At 38.6% G+C, this 20189-nt stretch overlaps 1 protein-coding gene across 1 annotated transcript in view; it reads right to left on the minus strand.

Annotated features, from left to right (window-relative positions):
* Positions 1 to 5359: 5359 nt before the first annotated feature.
* The window catches only part of CTSC (cathepsin C), a 35867-nt gene continuing 21037 nt past the window's right edge, over positions 5360 to 20189 (minus strand). The window contains exons 4-7 of the mRNA XM_077867369.1: positions 18321 to 18470; positions 13373 to 13488; positions 7412 to 7543; positions 5360 to 6082 (exon numbers count right to left, since the gene is read on the minus strand). Coding sequence (XP_077723495.1) covers positions 5583 to 6082; positions 7412 to 7543; positions 13373 to 13488; positions 18321 to 18470 — 898 coding nt within the window. The 3' untranslated portion in view covers positions 5360 to 5582. The remainder of the gene's footprint in view (positions 6083 to 7411; positions 7544 to 13372; positions 13489 to 18320; positions 18471 to 20189) is intronic.

Below are 20189 nucleotides of genomic sequence, written 5' to 3' on the forward strand. Positions count from 1 at the left end.
TGTTTCCAGGGCAGATAATATATAAACAAACACTTATTGCTTCCTTTAAACTGAGCCACACAGCCCACAGAAGTAAATATTACTATTGCCTTTTAGCAGACAAACACTGAAGACTAGAAATCTCTGTTCAGTAACTAAACTAAGGTCTAAATAACAAATGCTAAAGGAGCAAAGACTCAAAGTCAGGATTGCCTGCTTCCAGGGCCCATGGTATTTTCAGAGCACAATGCTACTTTGTTTACTTTCTCTCCATAGACTCATTCTTCTTACTACTCAACTGTATTTTAGCCTGCAAAACTGAGACCTTGTTTACTATCTCTTGGGAATACTGTGAATTTCTTAAGATGACATAGGAAGAGTTAATTTAGAGGAAAATTTTTAAAGCTCTTTAAAAACCCACAAAAGAGAATGAAGGTATAAAAATCTGATATTAAAAGCATTCATTTTCTATCACTTAAACTATTCAATACTTTTGAAGGACCATAAAATACATTTTAGGAAAAATATAAAACATCTCAATGATTACTTTAAAGCACAAGAATAGCTTCATGGCATTTCCCTCATTTCTGCAGGGGAAGGCTATTTCTCCAGCTTAATTCTTTTTAATTGATTGCTAAGATTTCAATCTCTTCAGACCTTTTGCATAAGAGGAAGGAGCAAATCTGCTTTTCATTTCTCACAACTTGAGGGGTTTGGAGTTTATCATATTCTTTCCACTTTAATGATCTGTTAGAAAGGAATTTCAAAAAATAAACACTCTTTTAGGACAGAAAGCTCAAACTCAATGCTATGGATACGTATCGCATCCTCAAATTTGGAAAAGTAGAGGTTAAATTTCTCACTTCTGCCCACTTTTAAAAAGCATTTGAAGAAAAGCAATCTTGATAAATGGACTTCTGAAAGGAAAAGGGAGGACTCCAGCAAAGGGACGTGTTGCATTTTCTGTCTGAAGGTTGGTATCTCTCCTGAGATTTTGGTAGGCTGTCATCACAAGGACATTGTATGGCACAAGAGGAAGGTCTGCTGAGGTTTCAATTATTTTACAGTCCAGGCGATTTCACAGTTTCAATCACAGCAACGGTTCAATGAGGCCAGTGTTTCACAGCTAATGAAACTAAGGCCCAGTGGCTAACTGACCCACTACCAACATTCAATTTCAAGGCCATGCAATTCCTGTTAGAGCAGAAGTTTGATACATCTAAAGTTTTCTAGTTGCGGTCAGGAAGTTTCCACTTAACTTTAGGCCAAAAATAAATATTTATTACAGTTAAGAAGTAGAAATGTTAATATCACTATATTTCGAGGAGAACTGTTAAATTAAGCCTTCCAAACCACCACACATGGATTGAAGCTTAGCGCACTTGCCCCTGAGAGATAATAGGATTTCTGAAAGCTAGAAAATAACTTAGAAATGATTTTATGGAACAAGTGAGTTTATGTGTCTCACAACATGTAGATTTCTTTATCCTTTTGTAATTGGGAGGCAGCAGGAACGGTAGAAAGTTCTGGATACAGTGGAATCTAGATTTAGCTTTATTAACTAGAGCCCCAGGTATGCTACTTCACTTCTGTAAGCCCATTTTTATTTTTTTAAAGATTTTATTTATTTATTTGAGAGTGTGGGAGTGAGGTGAGAGAGAGAGAGAGCATGAGCAGGGGGGAGGGGTACAGGGAGAAGCAGACTGCCCACAGAGCAGGGAGCCCGATGTGATCTCATTCCCAGGACCCTGAGATCATGACCTGAGCTGAAGACTGATGCTTAACCAACTGAGTGACCCTTGTGCCCCTATTTTTATTTTAATGAGCAGTGAACCAGATGATCTTCCAGCACTCATGTTTTGTGACTCTGTTATGCTTATCTTATTTTTATAGGAAAATTCCAAATAGGAAAATAAATGTATTACAACCTTAGTGTTTTTGGCTTAAAGATTGCAATGATTTTTCTCTCAGTCGAAGCCTTCCAAATTTGATGTCCTCTCACATTATTCCTCTCTCCACAGAGCTGGCAACAGAGGAAATTATATGGTGAAGATGTAGAAACCTCTGTACCAAGGGGTGCCTGGGTGGTGCAGTCAGTTAAGCAACCAACTGTTGGTTTAGGCTCGGTTGCCATCTCAGGGTCATGAGATCCAGTCCCACTGAGCACTGAATCTGCCTGGTTTCTCTCCCCCTATCCTGACCCCCACTACCCCCTGACATATGTACAGACTCTCACTCAAATAAATACATCTTTAAAACAAACAAAAACAACTCGGGGTGCTTGGTGGCTCAGCTGGTTAAGCATCTGCCTTCAGCTCAGGTCATGATCCCAGGGTCCTGGAATCAGAGCCCTGCATTGGGTTCCCTGCTCCATGGGGAGCCTGTTTCTCCCTCTCCTCTCCGTGCTCTCTATCTCTGTGTCTTTCTCTCAAATAAATAAAATCTTAAAAAAAAAAAAAAAGCCAAAAAAACCTTCTGTACCAAAAAAAAATAAAAATTGCCTCCCTCAAGTTTTTGGAGGTTTTTCTGTTTCTTTGTGCCAGTGTTCTTCTGTAGATTCTTTTCTTCCTTAAAAGAAAAATCTCCTAAGCCCCTCCTCAAGTCTCATTGCAGGGCAGAGTTTGCTTATTTTTTTTTTAAAGATTTTATTTATTTATTGATAGAGACAGACAGAGAGAGAGAGAGGCAGAGACACAGGCAGAGGGAGAAGAAGCAGGCTCCACGCAGGGAGCCCGACATGGGACTCGATCCCTGGTCTCTAGGATCACACCCCAGGCTGCAGGCGGTGCCAAACCGCTGTGCCACCGGAGCTGCCCCAGAGTTTGTTTATTAATAGAACATGTCTTAGCTGCCTCCTCCTAGCAAACAACTATTTTACTATTTGAATTCAGAAAAATAAGACTTGAGTAATAACTAATATTTACACACTCCTTTCTAGGTTCCACGCACTGTTTACATGCTCTACATAATAGGGAGGCATTTAACCCTCAGAGAACTCTGTGAAGTAGGTGCATGTATCCCTTACTATTCAAACCTAACCACTTTCTGGCTTCAGTGGTTAGAGGTCAAATGGAGGTCAGTGAGCAAATCTGGGTGGCAGGGAAACTGCATTATCTGAATCTACTTCACTTTCCCTACTGGGGATGGTGAAAGGCCTGAGCTTGAAGAAAGCAAACAATGGTGTCCAAAAGTGCCAATCTATTAGTTCCTTCATTGCAACAATAAGAGTTTAGAGGGAGAGTTCACACAGGGAGGGTTAACTACCCTGTTATCTCTAGTTTACAGTCCAGGAATCTGAAGCACAGGTTGGGTAAGGAAACTGCCTCAGGCTTTCATGAGGCAGAGGCAGAATGAGGCAGAGCCAGAATGCTGACCCAGGCCACAGTCACCCAAGTCAATGCCAACCTTGCACTTGACTACCCAGCTAACCTTTATTTCCTTTTGTGGACAATGGTGTCTCCACACACACACAACTGTTGTTCTTCTGAATACGTCTTCGGGGAGGTTAGCCAGAGTTCCCATCCCATTTTTTGCAGAGCTCAGTCTGTCAACAGACTTTGATTACATGCTCTATTAGCACCAATATAAACAACTTTTAGATTACAAATCTTGTTTTTTTGTACAGCTTAAGAGTTTAATCATGTGTTTTGAGGAACCATGATGTTTACTTAGTCACCGTCTTTGGTGAGTTCGGCCACTAGGGATAAAGTAAAGTAGTGATCAGTCATCTAGAAATGGGAGAAGCAAACTCTCATAGCAGATAAATGCAGGTTGAAGCACAGTGGAACCTGAGTTCTCATTCTGGGCAATCCCTCTTGTAAAGTCAGAAAATTTAGGGCCTCTTCAAACCATTGTTTTCAACTAATCATGCTTATGAGAATTGCTTCCCATTGCCAGTTAGGTTCACACCTATATTTAGTCTTTCAATATTTCCTAAAGTATTTTATGAATGATACCAGCAATGATTCTCCTTTATAGCCCAGCTGGGGCCTCATGGAATTGTGCTAAAGCACAGCTGCCCTACCTCTTCATGACTTATGTGTATGTGTCAGCTGACAGTCATGCAGGTGGAAAACCAGAGAATAAGCTCACATTTCATGTTAAATAATATTTCATCTGTTAAGCTAACAGGTCATATCTCTGTAAGTTTTAGTGAAAAAGAAATTCGTGTTTGATTTCAAAGTCTATTTACACTTTCCCAATAGCAACAAGGCCAGGTTAATAAAGTAAGACTAAGACTGCATTCATACCTCCTTGGAGGTCTTCCACATGACAAGGGCCCTGGCTATGTCTGCTATTCAGAGTGTCTGCTTCTGAGTTACCATGTGGTGAAAAAGTCAAAGGTATGTGGCAGTGGGCCAGGACACCCAAGAAGCCACATCTTAATCATAGGGCATATTCCTTCCATGTCACTTCAGTTCAAGGAGAGAAAAAGACATCACTGTAGTGAACTGCAATACAAAAAAAAAAAAAAAACATGAAGTTTCAGACAAAACTTTAACACTTGAACATGTCAAAGTGTATACCTAGCATCTGGTCGCTTTGGATTTTCTGACGAAAAGTCCTGAGACTCAGTGTCTAAGGCACTCAAGGAGAACTGGACTTAGAAGATCTCAGTTCTAATCTGACCCTGTCATTTACCACCTCTGTCACCTGACATGAGCCACTTGCCCTTCCCTAACCCTGTCACTCTTTCTGTGCAAAGACATGAACAGATCACGTGAGCTCTATAGTCCCTTCTGGCTCCAAGAGGGTTGTGGATTTTGCTTATGTTTTAGAACTCTGATGGCCCAATCTGCCTGATTGTCACATCATTTCTAAGAGAGGCCATCTGTTTACTCAGGATAGAGATTTTGTATCACTGTGAAATATCCCCTGGAGATCTCATAGATCTGTCCAAATCTAAACTGTTAACATCCCACTAATTAAGCTATAAACACTCACCCAATGAAGGTGGACCAATACTTCCAAATGCAAAATACACCAAAAGATACTTTAACCAATATCCAGATCTTTATCAAAACTCATTTCTGTTCTTGGACTCTGGCTCATCAAATATCCAGGGGATAATTTTAGGGTTAACTAGTCATTATTTGAGTATAACCCTTGTAAAGGTTCATAGTTTTTTAAATTGAAATACACTCAATTTCTTTCTGTTTTCAAAGTACTTACATAAGTAATACCTGTAAATCTAACTGAAGGGGTCAGTGGTGAAACCTGTTACAATTATGTATAAATTCTGTAATATATATCACCTGAACACTTACAAAAACATTAAAAAAAATTTAATAATCATTGCCATTTTTTCTTGTGACTTTTATATTTTAAAAATGTCTGTTCTCCCAAAGACTTTAAAAAATATACTATATTTGAATCAAAATAATGAACAGAATCCTGCATTTTATTACTACATAGCTATAAAGTAGGCCAGTGGTTAATGGAAAGGTATATTTAAATCAAAGACAATTTTAATTTTAAAGGCAAAAATCTTCATAGGAATCTATCTGTAATCTGAAATTGCTGCTATAAAAGTTTTCGGTCTGAATAAATTGATCCCCTTTCGTGACTAATGGTGGTCAACAGGAAATGCCAGGACCCATATCCTACAATTTAGGAATTGGTGTGGCTGCCACTGCTATGCTTTCAATTGCACATTCATCCGTTCCTCTGCGGATCCGGAAGTAACCATCTTCACCCCACCTAGAGCCCCAGCTGTTTTTCACAATCCAGTAATCCATCCCAGAGGCTGAGTCAGTACCATAGCCCACCAGCAAAACAGCATGATTAGTCAGTTCAAAGGGGTTGAAAGGGTCTCTCAGGCCAGTGTGGTAATAGATTCCCTTCTGGTAGTGGAAGAAGTCATCATAGACTTCAAAAGCAACTGCCATGGGCCCGTGACGGACCAGCTCAAGCTTCATCAGGGCTTCATTGCAGGCCCCATAGAAACCTCCCACATAGTAGTACTCAGAGGAGTAGTAACGGAAGCAGTCATTTGGTTTGCATGGAGAATCAGAGCCTGCGTAGGGGAAGCAGGCCTCTTCCACCAGCCCAAAATCTTGGGCATATTTTCCTGCGATGAGGTACGGGAAGCCACCTTCACAGCCTGAGGATGAATAACACACACAATTATTACCCCCCTATTAGAAAAGGGGTGGACACAGAAGAAATGGTCCCATTTCCTTTTTTTTTTTTTCTCTCTCTCTCTCTTTCTTCTACTCCAATAGTTCTTTGTTATATACAGGAGTTGTTCTTAGCTGAAATGCTACTTCCTTCATTCATCCATTAGCCATCTAGCTAAGAATCCTCTCCTCCTCATCTAATTAACAGTAGTTATTTGGCACCTGATGTGGAAGGTACCTACAGCATAACGGTTAAGTGGGGAGGCTCTGAAGACTGACCATGTAGGTTCAAATCCAAAATTGTGTAAAGAATTAAACTTCTCTATACCTCTGTTCACTTATTTATAAATTATAGATAGGAATAGGACTTTCCTTACAGGATTAAATTAGTTACTTCCTGTAAAAGCAATAAAAGTTGGCTACTATTGTCATTATTAAATAGACACCATAACATGGCTTTTCCTGAAGAAAGACTTCTCTGACCACCTCCTGCAAAAAAAAAGTCTAAATCAGGTCTATATCACCCTCCTCCAGTCCTTGCTGTATTATACACATCCGTAATCCTGTGGGGGTTTTTTTCTTCATTGTTCTTTTAAATACTTGACCTCTACTTTCCTCACTTAAGTGTGAGCTTCATGAAGGTAAGGACTGTCTTGATACTTAGTTCCACAGGGCCTAGAAGTCACATTGTTGATGTTTAATAAGTATTTCAGAAAGACCAAGAGGCCCAACGACAAAATAATCATTCCTAAGCAGTTTCATTTTCTAGTGGCCAAATCTGGGGTTGACAGCAGAAAACTTTAAAATGAGAATATTTCATTCTAAATCAATTGCAGCTGGGCTTTCTACATCATTACACACTCCCTGTTCTGAAAGCCCAAGCACAGAATTGTAACATTCTCCTAGAGAGAAACCAGGGTTAATGCGGTTTTAATGTGAGTTATGTTTTGAAGTGAAACTTTAGCTGGAACTGAAACTCTAAATATATGGCCTTCAAAATATTATAGAATAACTTCATGTCTGTCCCCTCTATAAATAGGGATATCTACTTCTCAGGGTTTTGAGCATTGTTGGATAATGTACATAAAAGGCTCCAAAGAGCTCATGTTCATTCAGTGTATACTAACTATTGGCATTTTGCTGAATGGTGCAGTGAATTACTTGAGAACCACTCATTAATAAGTGATTAGGCCAGAACTTGCACCTTGGTGCTCTGACTACAGACACTGTGGTCTCTACTACACCATCCTTTTTCCTTTGCCCACAATGGCCAACTACACCCAAGTAAACAGTGCCTGAAATACAGCACTCACCTTGAGCATACTGGCTGCAAGAGACAATCTCCTGAGGACTCAAAATTGGAGTCTGAGTATTGTTGGTTAGTATACGGATTCTTGCTTCCAACATAGCTGTAGACGCAAATGCGTAGCAGCTTCCACAAGATGCTGGTGATGGAAAAGAAAGATATGTAACCTAAGAGAACTTTGAAGCACTTACAAAGAAACACAGAAAAATCTGAGTGGAGAGACACAATAATATATTTATTTGAGTTCCGCTGTTGTTCATAAGGATCAGCCCAATATAGAAGATTCGATCAACAACACAACCTTATAGGCAAACAAGATTTCAGTATTTCCACCAAAAGGCAAATGTTACTATATGGGGCTTTCCTTGAGACTATTTTAGGAGGCAAAACAAAATAAGATGAAACTCAAAACACTCCTCTATTCTGCAAAGCATGTGATAGTATTCTTGATAATGAAAAAATAATATAGGTCTACAGCATGCTGAGCCATTCAGTTGAGAGACAGCTATGGAAAGACACACGTGAGCTGAGCTTTTCAGTATCTCAAGAGCAGCATTTTCTTTTTCTTTCTTTTTAAAAAGATTTATTTATTTGATTAAGAGAGAGGGAGAGAGAGAGAGAGATCGAGCACGAGGGGGAGGGGCAGAAGGAGAGGGAGAGAAAGAATCCCAAGCAGATTCCTCACTGAGCATGGAGCCAGACTTGGGACTCTATCCCAGGACCCTGAGATCACAACCTGAGCTGCAATGGAGAGTCAGATATTCAACCTAGTCACCCAGGTGCCCCTCAGGAGCAGCATTTTCTAAAGTTACTTGTTGGGTGGAACTAAGCCTAAGAGTGGCTCAGGTGTGGATGTATTATAAAAGTTCAATTTGACCATAGTCAAGGAGGCAAAGTACAACACAGTCCAAGAAAGATAAGAGAGTAACTGTAATGATGAATATGGTATCTAAGGTGGCCAATGAGGAAGTAAAGTTAGAAGGCAGATGGAGGTAGTGAAATTGAAAACAACATGGTTCTAAGGGAAAAAGAAGAGCAGCAGAGCCATGGCTCCCAAAACGTGTCACCCAGAGGAAAGAAGAACACAAAAAGTAGCTTGGATAGAGGTCAGAGAAAAAAAGGAAAAAGGAACCGCTTTATTTAATACCTGGATGCTCTGGTGAGGACAAAATATATGTACTTAAGAAGCATATGCTAGAAATATAGTTGCTATTTTAAGAGAAGAAAAATGTGTGTGTGTTTTTTTTTTAATTTATTCATGAAAGACACAGAGAGAGAGAGAGAGACAGAGACACAGACAGAGGGAGAAGCAGGCTCCATGCAGGGAGCCTGACGTGGGACTCGATTCTGGGTCTCCAGGATCACGCCCTGGGTTGAAGGCGGCGCTGAACCGCTGGGCCACTGGGGCTATCCTGGAAAAATGTTTTACTTTGAAGTAATTTATATGAATATTATTTTTCTATGTTTCCTCAAAAGATGTGGGTAAATACATAAATACATTTAAGAAGAAAATATGGGATGTATATAACAAAACTGGGATTTCAACTTGTCATAATTCTAGAAAAAATGAACATAGATTTTAATGTCTATATTACTATAGAGTCTTTTTTACCACTACCACTGATACAAATTGGAGATTTGGAGATATGCTTGTACCAAATCCAAAACATTGATATATAAATATAGTTACATACAAAAGAGGTTATTTAATGTACTAATAAATTATTCACCAAATTATCTGAATGGTGAGCACTCCCTTACACATCATAAGATTATATAATAATAATCATATATAATAAAATTAATGAATAGACATTAAATTCAAAAAATTCATTCTAAAAAAAAAATTCATTCTACATAAAGTGTGTGTCGCCTTTGTTCTCTTTAATAAATCAGAATTTAGTAATTTACTACTTAGAGAGAAGAGTATCCAAAAGAACACTATGCATTAGAATACTATCAGGGTACTACCTTCCCTAGGTAATGTCGATTCATGTTCCTCCCTGAGTGCAAAAGAAAGCCAGACCACTGTTTGCTCAGCCTCCAAAATTCTAAACTCTACCTGAATTACTTATATTGTTTTCCTCAAACTAAACTGTGAATCTCCTTGAGTGTACACAGGAAATGTGCCTTCTTCATATAGGTGCCTGATGCAATGAAGAAACTCAATGTATATTTATAGCAGGAAGACCCAAGTTATGAACAAGTAGACATATATTTACATCCATAAAAAAAAAAAAGGTGACTTTATTGGAAGCCATCAACCTTTACTTGTTTCTAAGCTATAAAGGGGGCCCCCTTATAGTTAGGGCTTCTCACCTGAAGTGAGAGCTCTCTCAAGTGACTCAATACCACTTCAGGTCCTGGACTGAGCCTGTTAGAGCTCAAACCACTCTACCATTTCACGTGTTCCCCAAACTTCTCCCTATAAATATCTCAGATTTATCCATACCATATACTGCTTTTGCTGCCAAGAGATCACCTGAACTATGAAGATTAGGATAAACTCTTGGAAGAAGATCTTGAATTCATTTAGTGTACTACTCACTTGATGATGTGTACATTGAGACTCAGAAAGAAACAATGACCTGTCCAAAGTCACAAAACTAACAGCTGGGAGGCGCTAGCAGCTAGGTGTCTCCCAAGGCAGCTTATAGTCTTTTCAGTGTATAGATCTGTAACTACTTAAATGAGTTTTCAAATTTTCTTCCCTATCATCTAGTTACTAACTAAGCCAAAATTAACTTGCACATCTTGTTTTTGAAACCATCCAAATAACACTATCCCTGGGACCCATCTTTCAAATGACTGAGTGACAAAGAACCAGATCAGAGACAGTTAACAGACAAAGCCAGTGTTCCTTTCATGAGACACCAGAGTCATGAAATAACTAACATCCTGAGAATATGGAAATGGCCCCATTTTGGTCATCCAGCATTCCTGGGCCATGGCAGCAGGGTCAGTAAGCACATTTCCACAATTTCAACTAGGTAACATGATTTTCACAGCTGAACTGTGTTCAGCTGCGCCTTCCCATGGTGGAGAACACTGTGAGCTAAGAATAAGGAATTAGGAATCTTCTCCACCCCTACCCTGTCATTCAGCTGTGTGACCCTGGGCAAATCACTGGAACTTTCTGGCATTTATTTTTATCTTGTACATAAAGTGAACAGCATGGAAGACAATTTAATAAGGTCTCTCTGTTCTAGCTCTAATAGTACAGATGGTATTCAGAACAAGATTTAAACAAACTAGATTTTAGACAGTAGGAAAACACTGCATTTACGATAACTGACGTGACCTGAGAAACACACCCCCTCTCTCTTGAAGATACAATAATAAATAACAACAGTATAGCAGAGAGAAGACAGAAAGTCCAAGTCTTCCAATTGCCTAGCTTCTCTTCCCTCTCACACTTGAATATAAATCTAGCTATATGGCTGGTGCTTAAAGCTGCTTTCAGGTTTAACAGTAAAACCTCATTTTGTCTTCCCAATATTTCTTTTTTCGTTAATCTTCATTTGCTCTCTGAATACAGAGAAGTTGTGAATTCCCTTAACTTGGGTCATTCTGAATTCTGGGTTTTCTAGAATGCGGTGTTCCTAAAGTTAGTGGAAATTTCCAAGGAGCCCAGTTTTCAAGAAGAGAAAATAATTTTTCCCCAACCTAAAGTGAAGAAAACCAAAAGGAAGTCAAAAGAGGAACCTTTAAAAATTGCCCATGTCTGTACAAATCATATTTATAGCACTCAAACAAGATGAAACATCAGAGAACAATAGTTTTTGCCAAGCTACAAGAAAACCAATGTCTGAGAATTTGGTTTTAAAAGGTCTAATTTCCGTCCCCTGGATTATTGTCTCGTCACCAGTCAACTGTATCTTTCGGGAAATGAGTGGAACTAAACTTCTCTTTTGACCTTCTCCCATGCTCCCAATGAATTTAAAAAAAACACTTTCTTAAAGTAGTTACCATACTGTATTTTTATATTTTGCTCGCAGATCTTGCTAAACTGCAAGTCTCTAGGACAAGAGCCATGCCCGCAGTAATCTTTATATCCTCAGTCATCAAAAATCCTAACACATGGTACTCTATAAACACTGTATTACAGAGAAAGCAACCATGTGTCAGGTTCTCAATAATCGACACTTGACAAGCATTATTTACTTAATCTTGTCAGATAGATATAAGGAATCTGATGACAGAGTACATTTTAATCCTCTCTTAACACCAACCCTTTAATTTCACTTCCCATTCATTTCTCAATTACCTTAAAAGTTCTCATAAAAAAATTAAAAAAAAATTGTCTTTAAAAAAAAAAAAAAAAGGATCCCTGGGTGGCGCAGCAGTTTAGCGCCTGCCTTTGGCCCAGGGCGTGATCCTGGAGACCCGGGATCGAATCCTACGTCGGGCTCCGGGTGCATGGAGCCTGCTTCTCCCTCTGCCTGTGTCTCTGCCTCTCTCTCTCTCTCTCTCTATCATAAATAAATAAAAAAATTAAAAAAAAATTGTCTTTAAAAAAAAAAAGTTCTCTCACTTCCTAAGCCTCCTTTCCAAAGAAGCCCTACCCAGGAAAGAAAAGGTAGGGGAGACATTTCAGGATCCACACTTTCTCTAGAGCTGAAGAGTTCCAGAAGAACTTGTAAAAGCAAAGACAAAGAGATGAGATCTCTGATGTCAACTGCAGGACAGAAGCCTTGCCGGCTGGCAGCTATAAAACCTGCTCCAAGCTCTGTACACTCGGAATACTTGGCAAGAATTCAGTAAGCATGGAACTGGAGGGCTGGTGGTGAACACTGAGAAGTGAGAGGAGTTGATTATCACAGAGTTTCTAGGAAAAGGGAAGAACAATTTATCTTTGGGTGTTATTAATTTATAATCCTCAGGAGACACTAATCAGAATGTTTCCAGACAGCAAATACTACACCTATTTTATAGTAACAAATCAGTCATGTGTGCTATAATTATCTTCAAAATGAGTTTAGAAATAATAAACCTGAGTATGGTATAAATGATTCTCCAAGTCATTGTTGGCTAAAATTTAATATAACAAGATAATTTGCTATCAAGTACTATTAGAGGAAGAGTTATTAAATCTACTCATATTGTATGAAATTTCTGAAAATAATGGGTAAAATGCAATTAGAGTGATGCTTTTGGTAAATCTGGGCTCTGCAAGGCCACCACTCAGGAAGCTGGGTTAAATTGTACCATCGTATGTCATGTTCTGACATAAAGTGAATTAAAAAGGTCCTTACACAGCTCAAAAAATCTACCAGAAAAAAAATTTAAGGATCCGTTTTTCTGGGCTCTTATGGTAATTAGAAACTAAATGATGGTGGACAGGGGGAGGTAGAGAGTGGGAGGACAAATAGCATAGAAGGATTCCTCCAAACCACTTGCAGAAGGAAGATCAATTTTAATTCTATGCCATTCTTTGTTTCTACATGAGTCTCTCCTACTGGGGAGGGCAGATGAGTTTCTTCCCATTACTTATTAATTTCATTAGCTAGCTAGAATGTATTTCGAGAAGGATACTCAAAAAATGCTGGGCTCAACGAGAGATTATCTATTATCAAAGTCTGTCATGGATATAAAAGGAAGAACTGTGATCCCTGGGTGGCGCAGCGGTTTAGCGCCTGCCTTTGGCCCAGGGCGCCATCCTGGAGACCAGGGATCGAATCCCACGTCGGGCTTCCGGTGCATGGAGCCTGCTTCTCCCTCTGCCTATGTCTCTGTCTCTCTCTCTCTCTCTCTCTGTGACTATCATAAATAAATAAAAATTAAAAATTAAAAAAAAATAAAAGGAAGAAATGACCACTGGACATATCTATTCCATTTCTTTACTAAAGTGGATCAGGCCTGTTGAATCTCTGTACCCCCAGAATCTACCTGAGAGCTTGACACATAGTAAATGTTCAATAAATATTTCAGAACAAATGCATGAAAAAAATCAGACTTTTTTTTTTACCTTGGTTTCGAACAGGACTAACAAAATTGGTACCACGAACATTTCTCCAGTCCCATGATGTTGGCAAACGTGAAATCTCTTCATGTATTTCAGCAGTCAGTGGTGTGGGTTTAGGCCTAGGATGAAAATATACATTTGACTTCAATATATAGTCTTTCCCTTGAGAACGATTTCCTAATCTTTAATTACATGATTTTAATTACCTGGCTGCCTAGAATCTTGATTCAAGCCCAAAAAGCCCTTGTCCCATCATTGTTTCAAACATACAACATGTCCATTATACAATGTTTCTTTTTTTTTAAGATTTTATTTGCTTACTCATGAGAGACACAGAGAGAGGCAGAGATAGGAGAAGCAGGTTCCATGCAAGGAGCCGGATATAGGACTTGATCCCGGTACTCCAGGATCATGCCCTGAACCGAAAGCAGACGCTCAACTGCTGAGCCATCCAGACATCCCATACACAATGTTTCAATTACACAACTAAGTGTGTCAATGGCTTTCATTATCTGTTTCTTTTTCAGGATCTAGTAAATTTCTTCTATGAAATGACACTGGGTCTGTATATCACTGTATATCTTAGTATGCTTAGATAGCTACATTTTCTTAAACAGATTTTGACCAAGAAAGTAAACACATGGGAATTTAAAATGGCCTATGAAGGACACAAGAGGAAAGAGAGGAACCACCAAGGTTTGACTCAGGAGATGGCTGGTGGTGACAGTGAATTAGTTGTAAAAGAAGTGAAGCAAGCACAGAAATTTGAAGTCTACGTATAAAGTAGACTGACTAGCTCCATAAACAACAGATGAAAATACTTAATCATTATCAAACTGCGTCCTATATGAGATGGTTAGAAAGGAAGACAGGGGGCAGCCCGGGTGGCTCAGTGGTTTAGCACCTGCCTTCAGCTCAGGGCCTGATCCTGGAGACCCGGGATGGAGTCCCATGTCAGGTTCCATGCATAGAGCTTGCTTCTCTCTCTCTGTCTCTCTCTCTCTCTCTCTCTCTCTCTCTGTCTCTCATGAATAAATAAATAAAATCTTAAAAAAAAAAAAAAGAAAGGAAGACAGGAAAAGAAGAGTTGCTTGGAACGATGAATAAGACAGTCTGGAAATGAGAAAATTGTTCTACAAGCTTCTCTGTATTAGCTATTTAAAACAAACAGCATTCCAGCTCTAGACACTAGATTTCTTGGGAGCTTTCCAAGTCTGCTAAATGAATTCAGTGTTCCACGTCTTTGCGCTGCTGCTCCTTTTATCTAACGTGCCTATTGCCCACTGCTTAGAAGAAATTCTTTTAGGAGTTTCTCCCTAACTTCTAATGTAAGGACTGCTCACAGAGCAGCCCTTACCCACCACTCCACAAGGAAAATCTCAGTTCTATGCTCTATCAACTCCTGAGTTATGGCACTACTGTTACACCAGGATAACATGTATCTTTCCGATACTATAACTACTTGAATATCTCATTCAACTTGGCATTGCCAGACTGTACTCTTCAAACTTTTCAGTGATTATCCAGTGCTCTCTACCAGGTTCCAATTTAGTCACTGGCAAAGATAATTTCTGCACTTCTTCACGTCCTCTGCAACTACTCCCAAGGAGTTCCCTATCTCACACACTTCTTTTAGAGGGGATGTAAGTCAATGTTAAGACACAATGGAAGTGAGATAAAATGGAGAGAGAAAAAAAGAATCACTCAATAGCAATCATATCTTGAGAATTATAAAAATAGACACAATTCCTTACAGAAATGTCAATTTTTCATTAAAATATTAGCTAAACCAGGGACATTGCTGGAAGCTGTCTATGACAGAGAGATGAACATGAGGTAGTCTTTGACCATATGAGGTACAGCATTAAGAGACATGAAACGGAGCAATTACAATCACAAATACAAAGAAGTTTAATGTTATACATACAACTTGGATAATGTCCATGGAATAACCAAGGTACTTAAAAAGCTATGCACCATGAAAACTGTGTATATAGGGCAAGAGAGAAAACAAACCAAGCAACAAATCGTGAATATTTTCCTTAAGATTTTTAAGTAAAAATTAGGGTACAAACAATTTTTGGAAGGAAATAAACAGTTTCTGTGATTTCACACTAAGAGGCCAACAGATTTAATCAATCAAATATTAACTAATTGTCCTGTATATACTTAAGAATACATTAAGTAATTTAAAAGATAAAGAATTGAAGTTTGACAGCAAAACGTAATTTAATAGTAGGCTTAGGGTCATACTGACCTCCAACAAATGGTTTCACTACTCACCAGCTATGTGACATTACTCACAGGGCTTAACATCACAAAACTCCAAATGACTCCTATTAAAATGGATAGAATCATACATACCTTAAAAATTATAAAAATTCAATGTAGTGGGGCACCCGGGTGGCTCAGTGGTTGAGCGTCTGCCTTTGGCTTGCATCGTGATCCCGGGGTCCAGGGATCAAGTCCCGTATCAGGCTCCCCACAGGGAGCCTCCTCCTCTCTCTGCCCATGTTTCTGCCTGTCTTTATGTATCTCTCATGAATAAATAAATAAAATATTTGTAAAAAAATCAATGTAGTAAAGATTACTATAGTTCCTGTTTCTGCAAATCCTTAGATTAAGCTCCTATGATGATAACTACCATTATCATCATCATCATCCATGTCATTAAGAGGACTAAATATGTGCAGATACATTTATTTAAGTGATCATCTGGCACACAGCAGGCACTCAAATGTTAACTTCCTTCCCCCTACCATCCTATAAGGCAGGGTATTTGCCTGTCAATGCACAGACAAACCAATCAAACACTGTGACAATCGAAGTTCAATGACGTAAAAATGAAGCTTGAAAGATGAATTTGTAAGATAGAGAACAACCGCAAAGATTACAGGTTCACTACACATTAAAAGCTCTTAATCATTTGGGTCTAGATTATTTCAGAGTCTGGTAAAAGCTCTGAACTTAGGCAGATGACCATAACCAATACATTTTTCTATACTTTTGGCAGTTTCAATGACTCTTTAAACCTCAAGTTAAGAATCTCTGAGGGTGGGTTTCTATTATGTCACTGAATTCTATGAGACCTAATTTATATACAAAAATGCTACTGAAAACTAGGCAGCCAGACCACAATGTCTGTTTTAGTATTTCCTGTTTCATTCAATTTTCTCTCCTATCTTTAACTTCTATGGAGCTTTGCCTTAAAAGCAGCCCTTCATAAAGCCAGCCCTTCTCTAACACAAAGGTGCTTGGGTGGAGGGAAGAAGCGTCAAAAGTAAAAGAATTCCTCAGAAGCATGGCCAATGACACAGGGAAAAGCAACTGTGTCTGAGGCTCAAATCTTTCAGGCAGGAGCTCCAGGACCTTAGGCTCAGATGTTGATATGCCTTCCTCTCATGCTGCTGTGGATTTTTACTTAACAGTTCTCGACTTCCTGTCTCATATACACAGTGTAACTCCCTCACTTTAGCGAACCTGAGAAGGGTTACAACATGTTCCCTTTCCTAACTGCCATTAACCTGGGTCTCACAGACTAGAAATGTCTTAGAATACACTTTGAGAAATACTATACGAGATTCTCTTTAGAATGGGGCAGAATTATGAGAGAGTGCTATTAGATGAGATAGGAAAAATCTCCAGACAGCCTCATAGTTGAAAAAATGTCAGAGTGTTAGGATTATTAGTCTGCAAATGAAAAAATTAGAAATGCATTTTAGTTAATTAACCAATCAGTGGCCCGTTCAAACAAATTTTGAACCAGAAACTCTATAGATATTAAGGAAATAATGTATTCTCTGAAAATTGAGTCTCACTACACTCCCTATTGGTTTCCAGTTCTCTGCCCTTTGGTTATACCAATTTCTCCTGAAACACGGAATCATAGGAATATCTTTGGCCATTTAACAAATGTTAAGGGTCTATATATTTTGAGTGATCCAGCTATAGTTTGGAGGAAATTTTTTAAAAATTGCCAAATTCTTGACTATATAAATTCAAAGTATTTGTGACCCGATCTCCTAAATAAGAAATATGTGATGGGGTGGTATGTAAGCTAATGATGGGAAGTGTCACTTCTGGCTGTAGGTAGTAGAGGTACATTGATAAATATGCAGCAATTTTTTGCTGGATGTTGCAAGAGAGAGGCTTTTAAGATTTTTACAGGTGACAAATTGGACAGTTTTTGTAGACAAGTTGAGGGATATCTGAAGTAAAGGGAGCAGCCTGAATGGAGGTACCTGAAAGTAAAGATTTTGGTGATTATGTGTCATTTTGTTCAAAAATGGGTCATGGTACTAAATTGAAGCATAGTCAAATTTAGATGGCTTTGGTTACCACGTTAATTTATTCATAAGATAATAGGTAGTAGGGACACCTGGGTGGATCAGTGTTTGAGCATCTGCCTTTGGCTCAGGGTGGGATCCTGGAGTCCAGGATTGAGTCCCGCATCAGGCTCCCTGCGAGGAGCCTGCTTCTCCCTCTGCCTAGGTCTGTGCCTCTCTCTGTGTATCTCTCATGAATAAATAAAATATTTTTTAAAAAGATAGGTAGTAACACAACCATATCTGGATACAGGAAGATGAAAGTGGCATTTTAGAGAATGGCTGAGAGGAAAAGAGACCAAAGAGGTAGGACTAGAAGACAGGAGGTGTGAGGCTGACCCACAACGCAGCAGAGAAATGACAAAACCCTACACCAGTGTGTAGAAAATGGCAGGAGAATGATGGAAGTGGCAGATGCTGTGAAAGCAGAACCCATCAATAGGACTCAGAGCACCAGAAGATCCAAGGAAAGGATAGGGAGACGGTCGGGAAAAAAAAAATAACATAAAAAGTTTAGGTTGCAATGGCCAATAAAATTGTGGGCAAACTAGGGAGAGCAGAATAGAAGGGAGTATGACATTCAACACAAATACCTTTATTAGTGATAAAGGGATATGTTTTATTACCTTGGGATTTTCCGGCCACCACCTCTCGTCATCATGTCTCTCAAGGTGAGAGTCTCATATTCTATGTATCTGGTTGCAGTCCAAGACTTCTGAATGGTATTGATCGCTTTCACAAACTCATAGTTGTATTTGTAGAGCCTATTAGAATTGCTGCCAACAAAAATAAGATAGCCTCAGTTATCCTCTTTATTGATGTAATTAGACTCCATTAAAAGAAGCATCCTTATACTGAGCCTAAGTAGAAAGTGGAATAATCTTCTAAGAAGGCAAATTTATTTATTTTTGGCAATACAACTTCAAATATTCAAATCTTCAAAATAATCTTTATTTTACAGTTTAATAAGCTAAGTACACCACAGTGCAGTGTCATATAATACTGAATTTCCATAATAGTCAATGGTATAGTTAAACATTACATGTACAGAACACAAAATTTAGATAAGCTGAAATTATCAGGTAAAATAAAATCCAACTTCAGAAAATAAAAACCAAACTATTAAGGATGCCTGAAGTATTCTTAACCCCAATAAAAGTTCACTGGACTCAAGTCCTTTTATAGTGAGGCATTCAGAGTACAACTCCATTAACTTAGCTCAAAAATTCTTGGGAGCCATGAGTAACTGCATCAGACACTAGTAATAAATGTAATCAATTTTTGATCTGAAAAATCCCCTGGCTCTAAAGTTATCAGGCTTCTGAAATGCATCCTTTTCCTTACTCATCTTATTTTAAACAAACTGATGTTTATAGCAGTTTCTGTTGATATCATTTGCTCAAACAAAGCTCAGTTTTTCTGGCATCAACGCAAATCTGGGTTTGGTTCATACACGAAGAGACAATCTATGAGGAGGGTCCAAAAAGCACCCTTCAGCGCTTTTGGTGGAAGAGATGCACATGTATACTAACAGCCTGGAATTGGTATGTCTCCTATAAAAATAAAAGTTCAAGTTAACTAAGTTGTATATATAAGGATGTTCAATGAAACACTCATAATAGTGATAAACTGTAAACAACCTAAATAAATGTTCTCAGATAAGGGATGATAAAAGTAAATAGTTTATTCAGTAAAAATGTACAGATTATTTAGTGTGTAAATGTTAATTAAGGGAAACCTCACTAAAATGGAGTAAGAAGGTTTGGCGGGGGAGCTCTCATGTCCTATCACTCTTCATCAATTGTAAATCTAGCAGGAAGATAGGGACCTTGCATGTGGATACTATTTCACTATCCCAGCAAGAGGAAGAAGGGCTTACTTTTTTCCCTGGCAACAGCCCAGACAATTAATTGAGAGACAGCCACAACTCAGCCAATGAGAAGCCACTAGACTTTCAACTCCCAGTTTCATCCAACGAACTTTGTTTATAACAGCCCTCCCAGGTCCATCCTTTCCTCTATACAAGAGCATGCTTCTTTTTTGTTCTGTAGCATTGCCTACAGTTTTTGCCTGAACTTGCTTGTCTCAATGACAGCTCTCTGCTATTCCCATATAAAACCAACTTTTGTTGGTAAAATAATCAGCAGTACAGAAGAGTGTTCACACTATATTAAATAAGACAGTCTATCAAAGAAGTTTATACAGAATTAACCAATTTTTGTAAAAATATATTATAAATCCACTTTTTAAATGCCAAAAATGGTTATCTCTGAGTGACAACCCAGGATCACCACTTTTTCCCACCCTCTACAATTTCTACAATGCACTTTTATAACTTTGTAATAATAATAAAAAAGGAGAGAACAGGAGGAACTATATATCACGTGCATATAGCATGGCAAACATTACCACGTGATACAAAAAAATTATTAAACTGGACCTGGGTTTATATCCGTTACTCGAATTCGGTTCTTGAATCCAGTGTTAGCAGCAGC

The sequence above is a fragment of the Canis aureus genome, chromosome 23 (genome assembly GCF_053574225.1).
Source record: "Canis aureus isolate CA01 chromosome 23, VMU_Caureus_v.1.0, whole genome shotgun sequence".
In the NCBI taxonomy this organism is placed as follows: domain Eukaryota; kingdom Metazoa; phylum Chordata; class Mammalia; order Carnivora; family Canidae; genus Canis; species Canis aureus.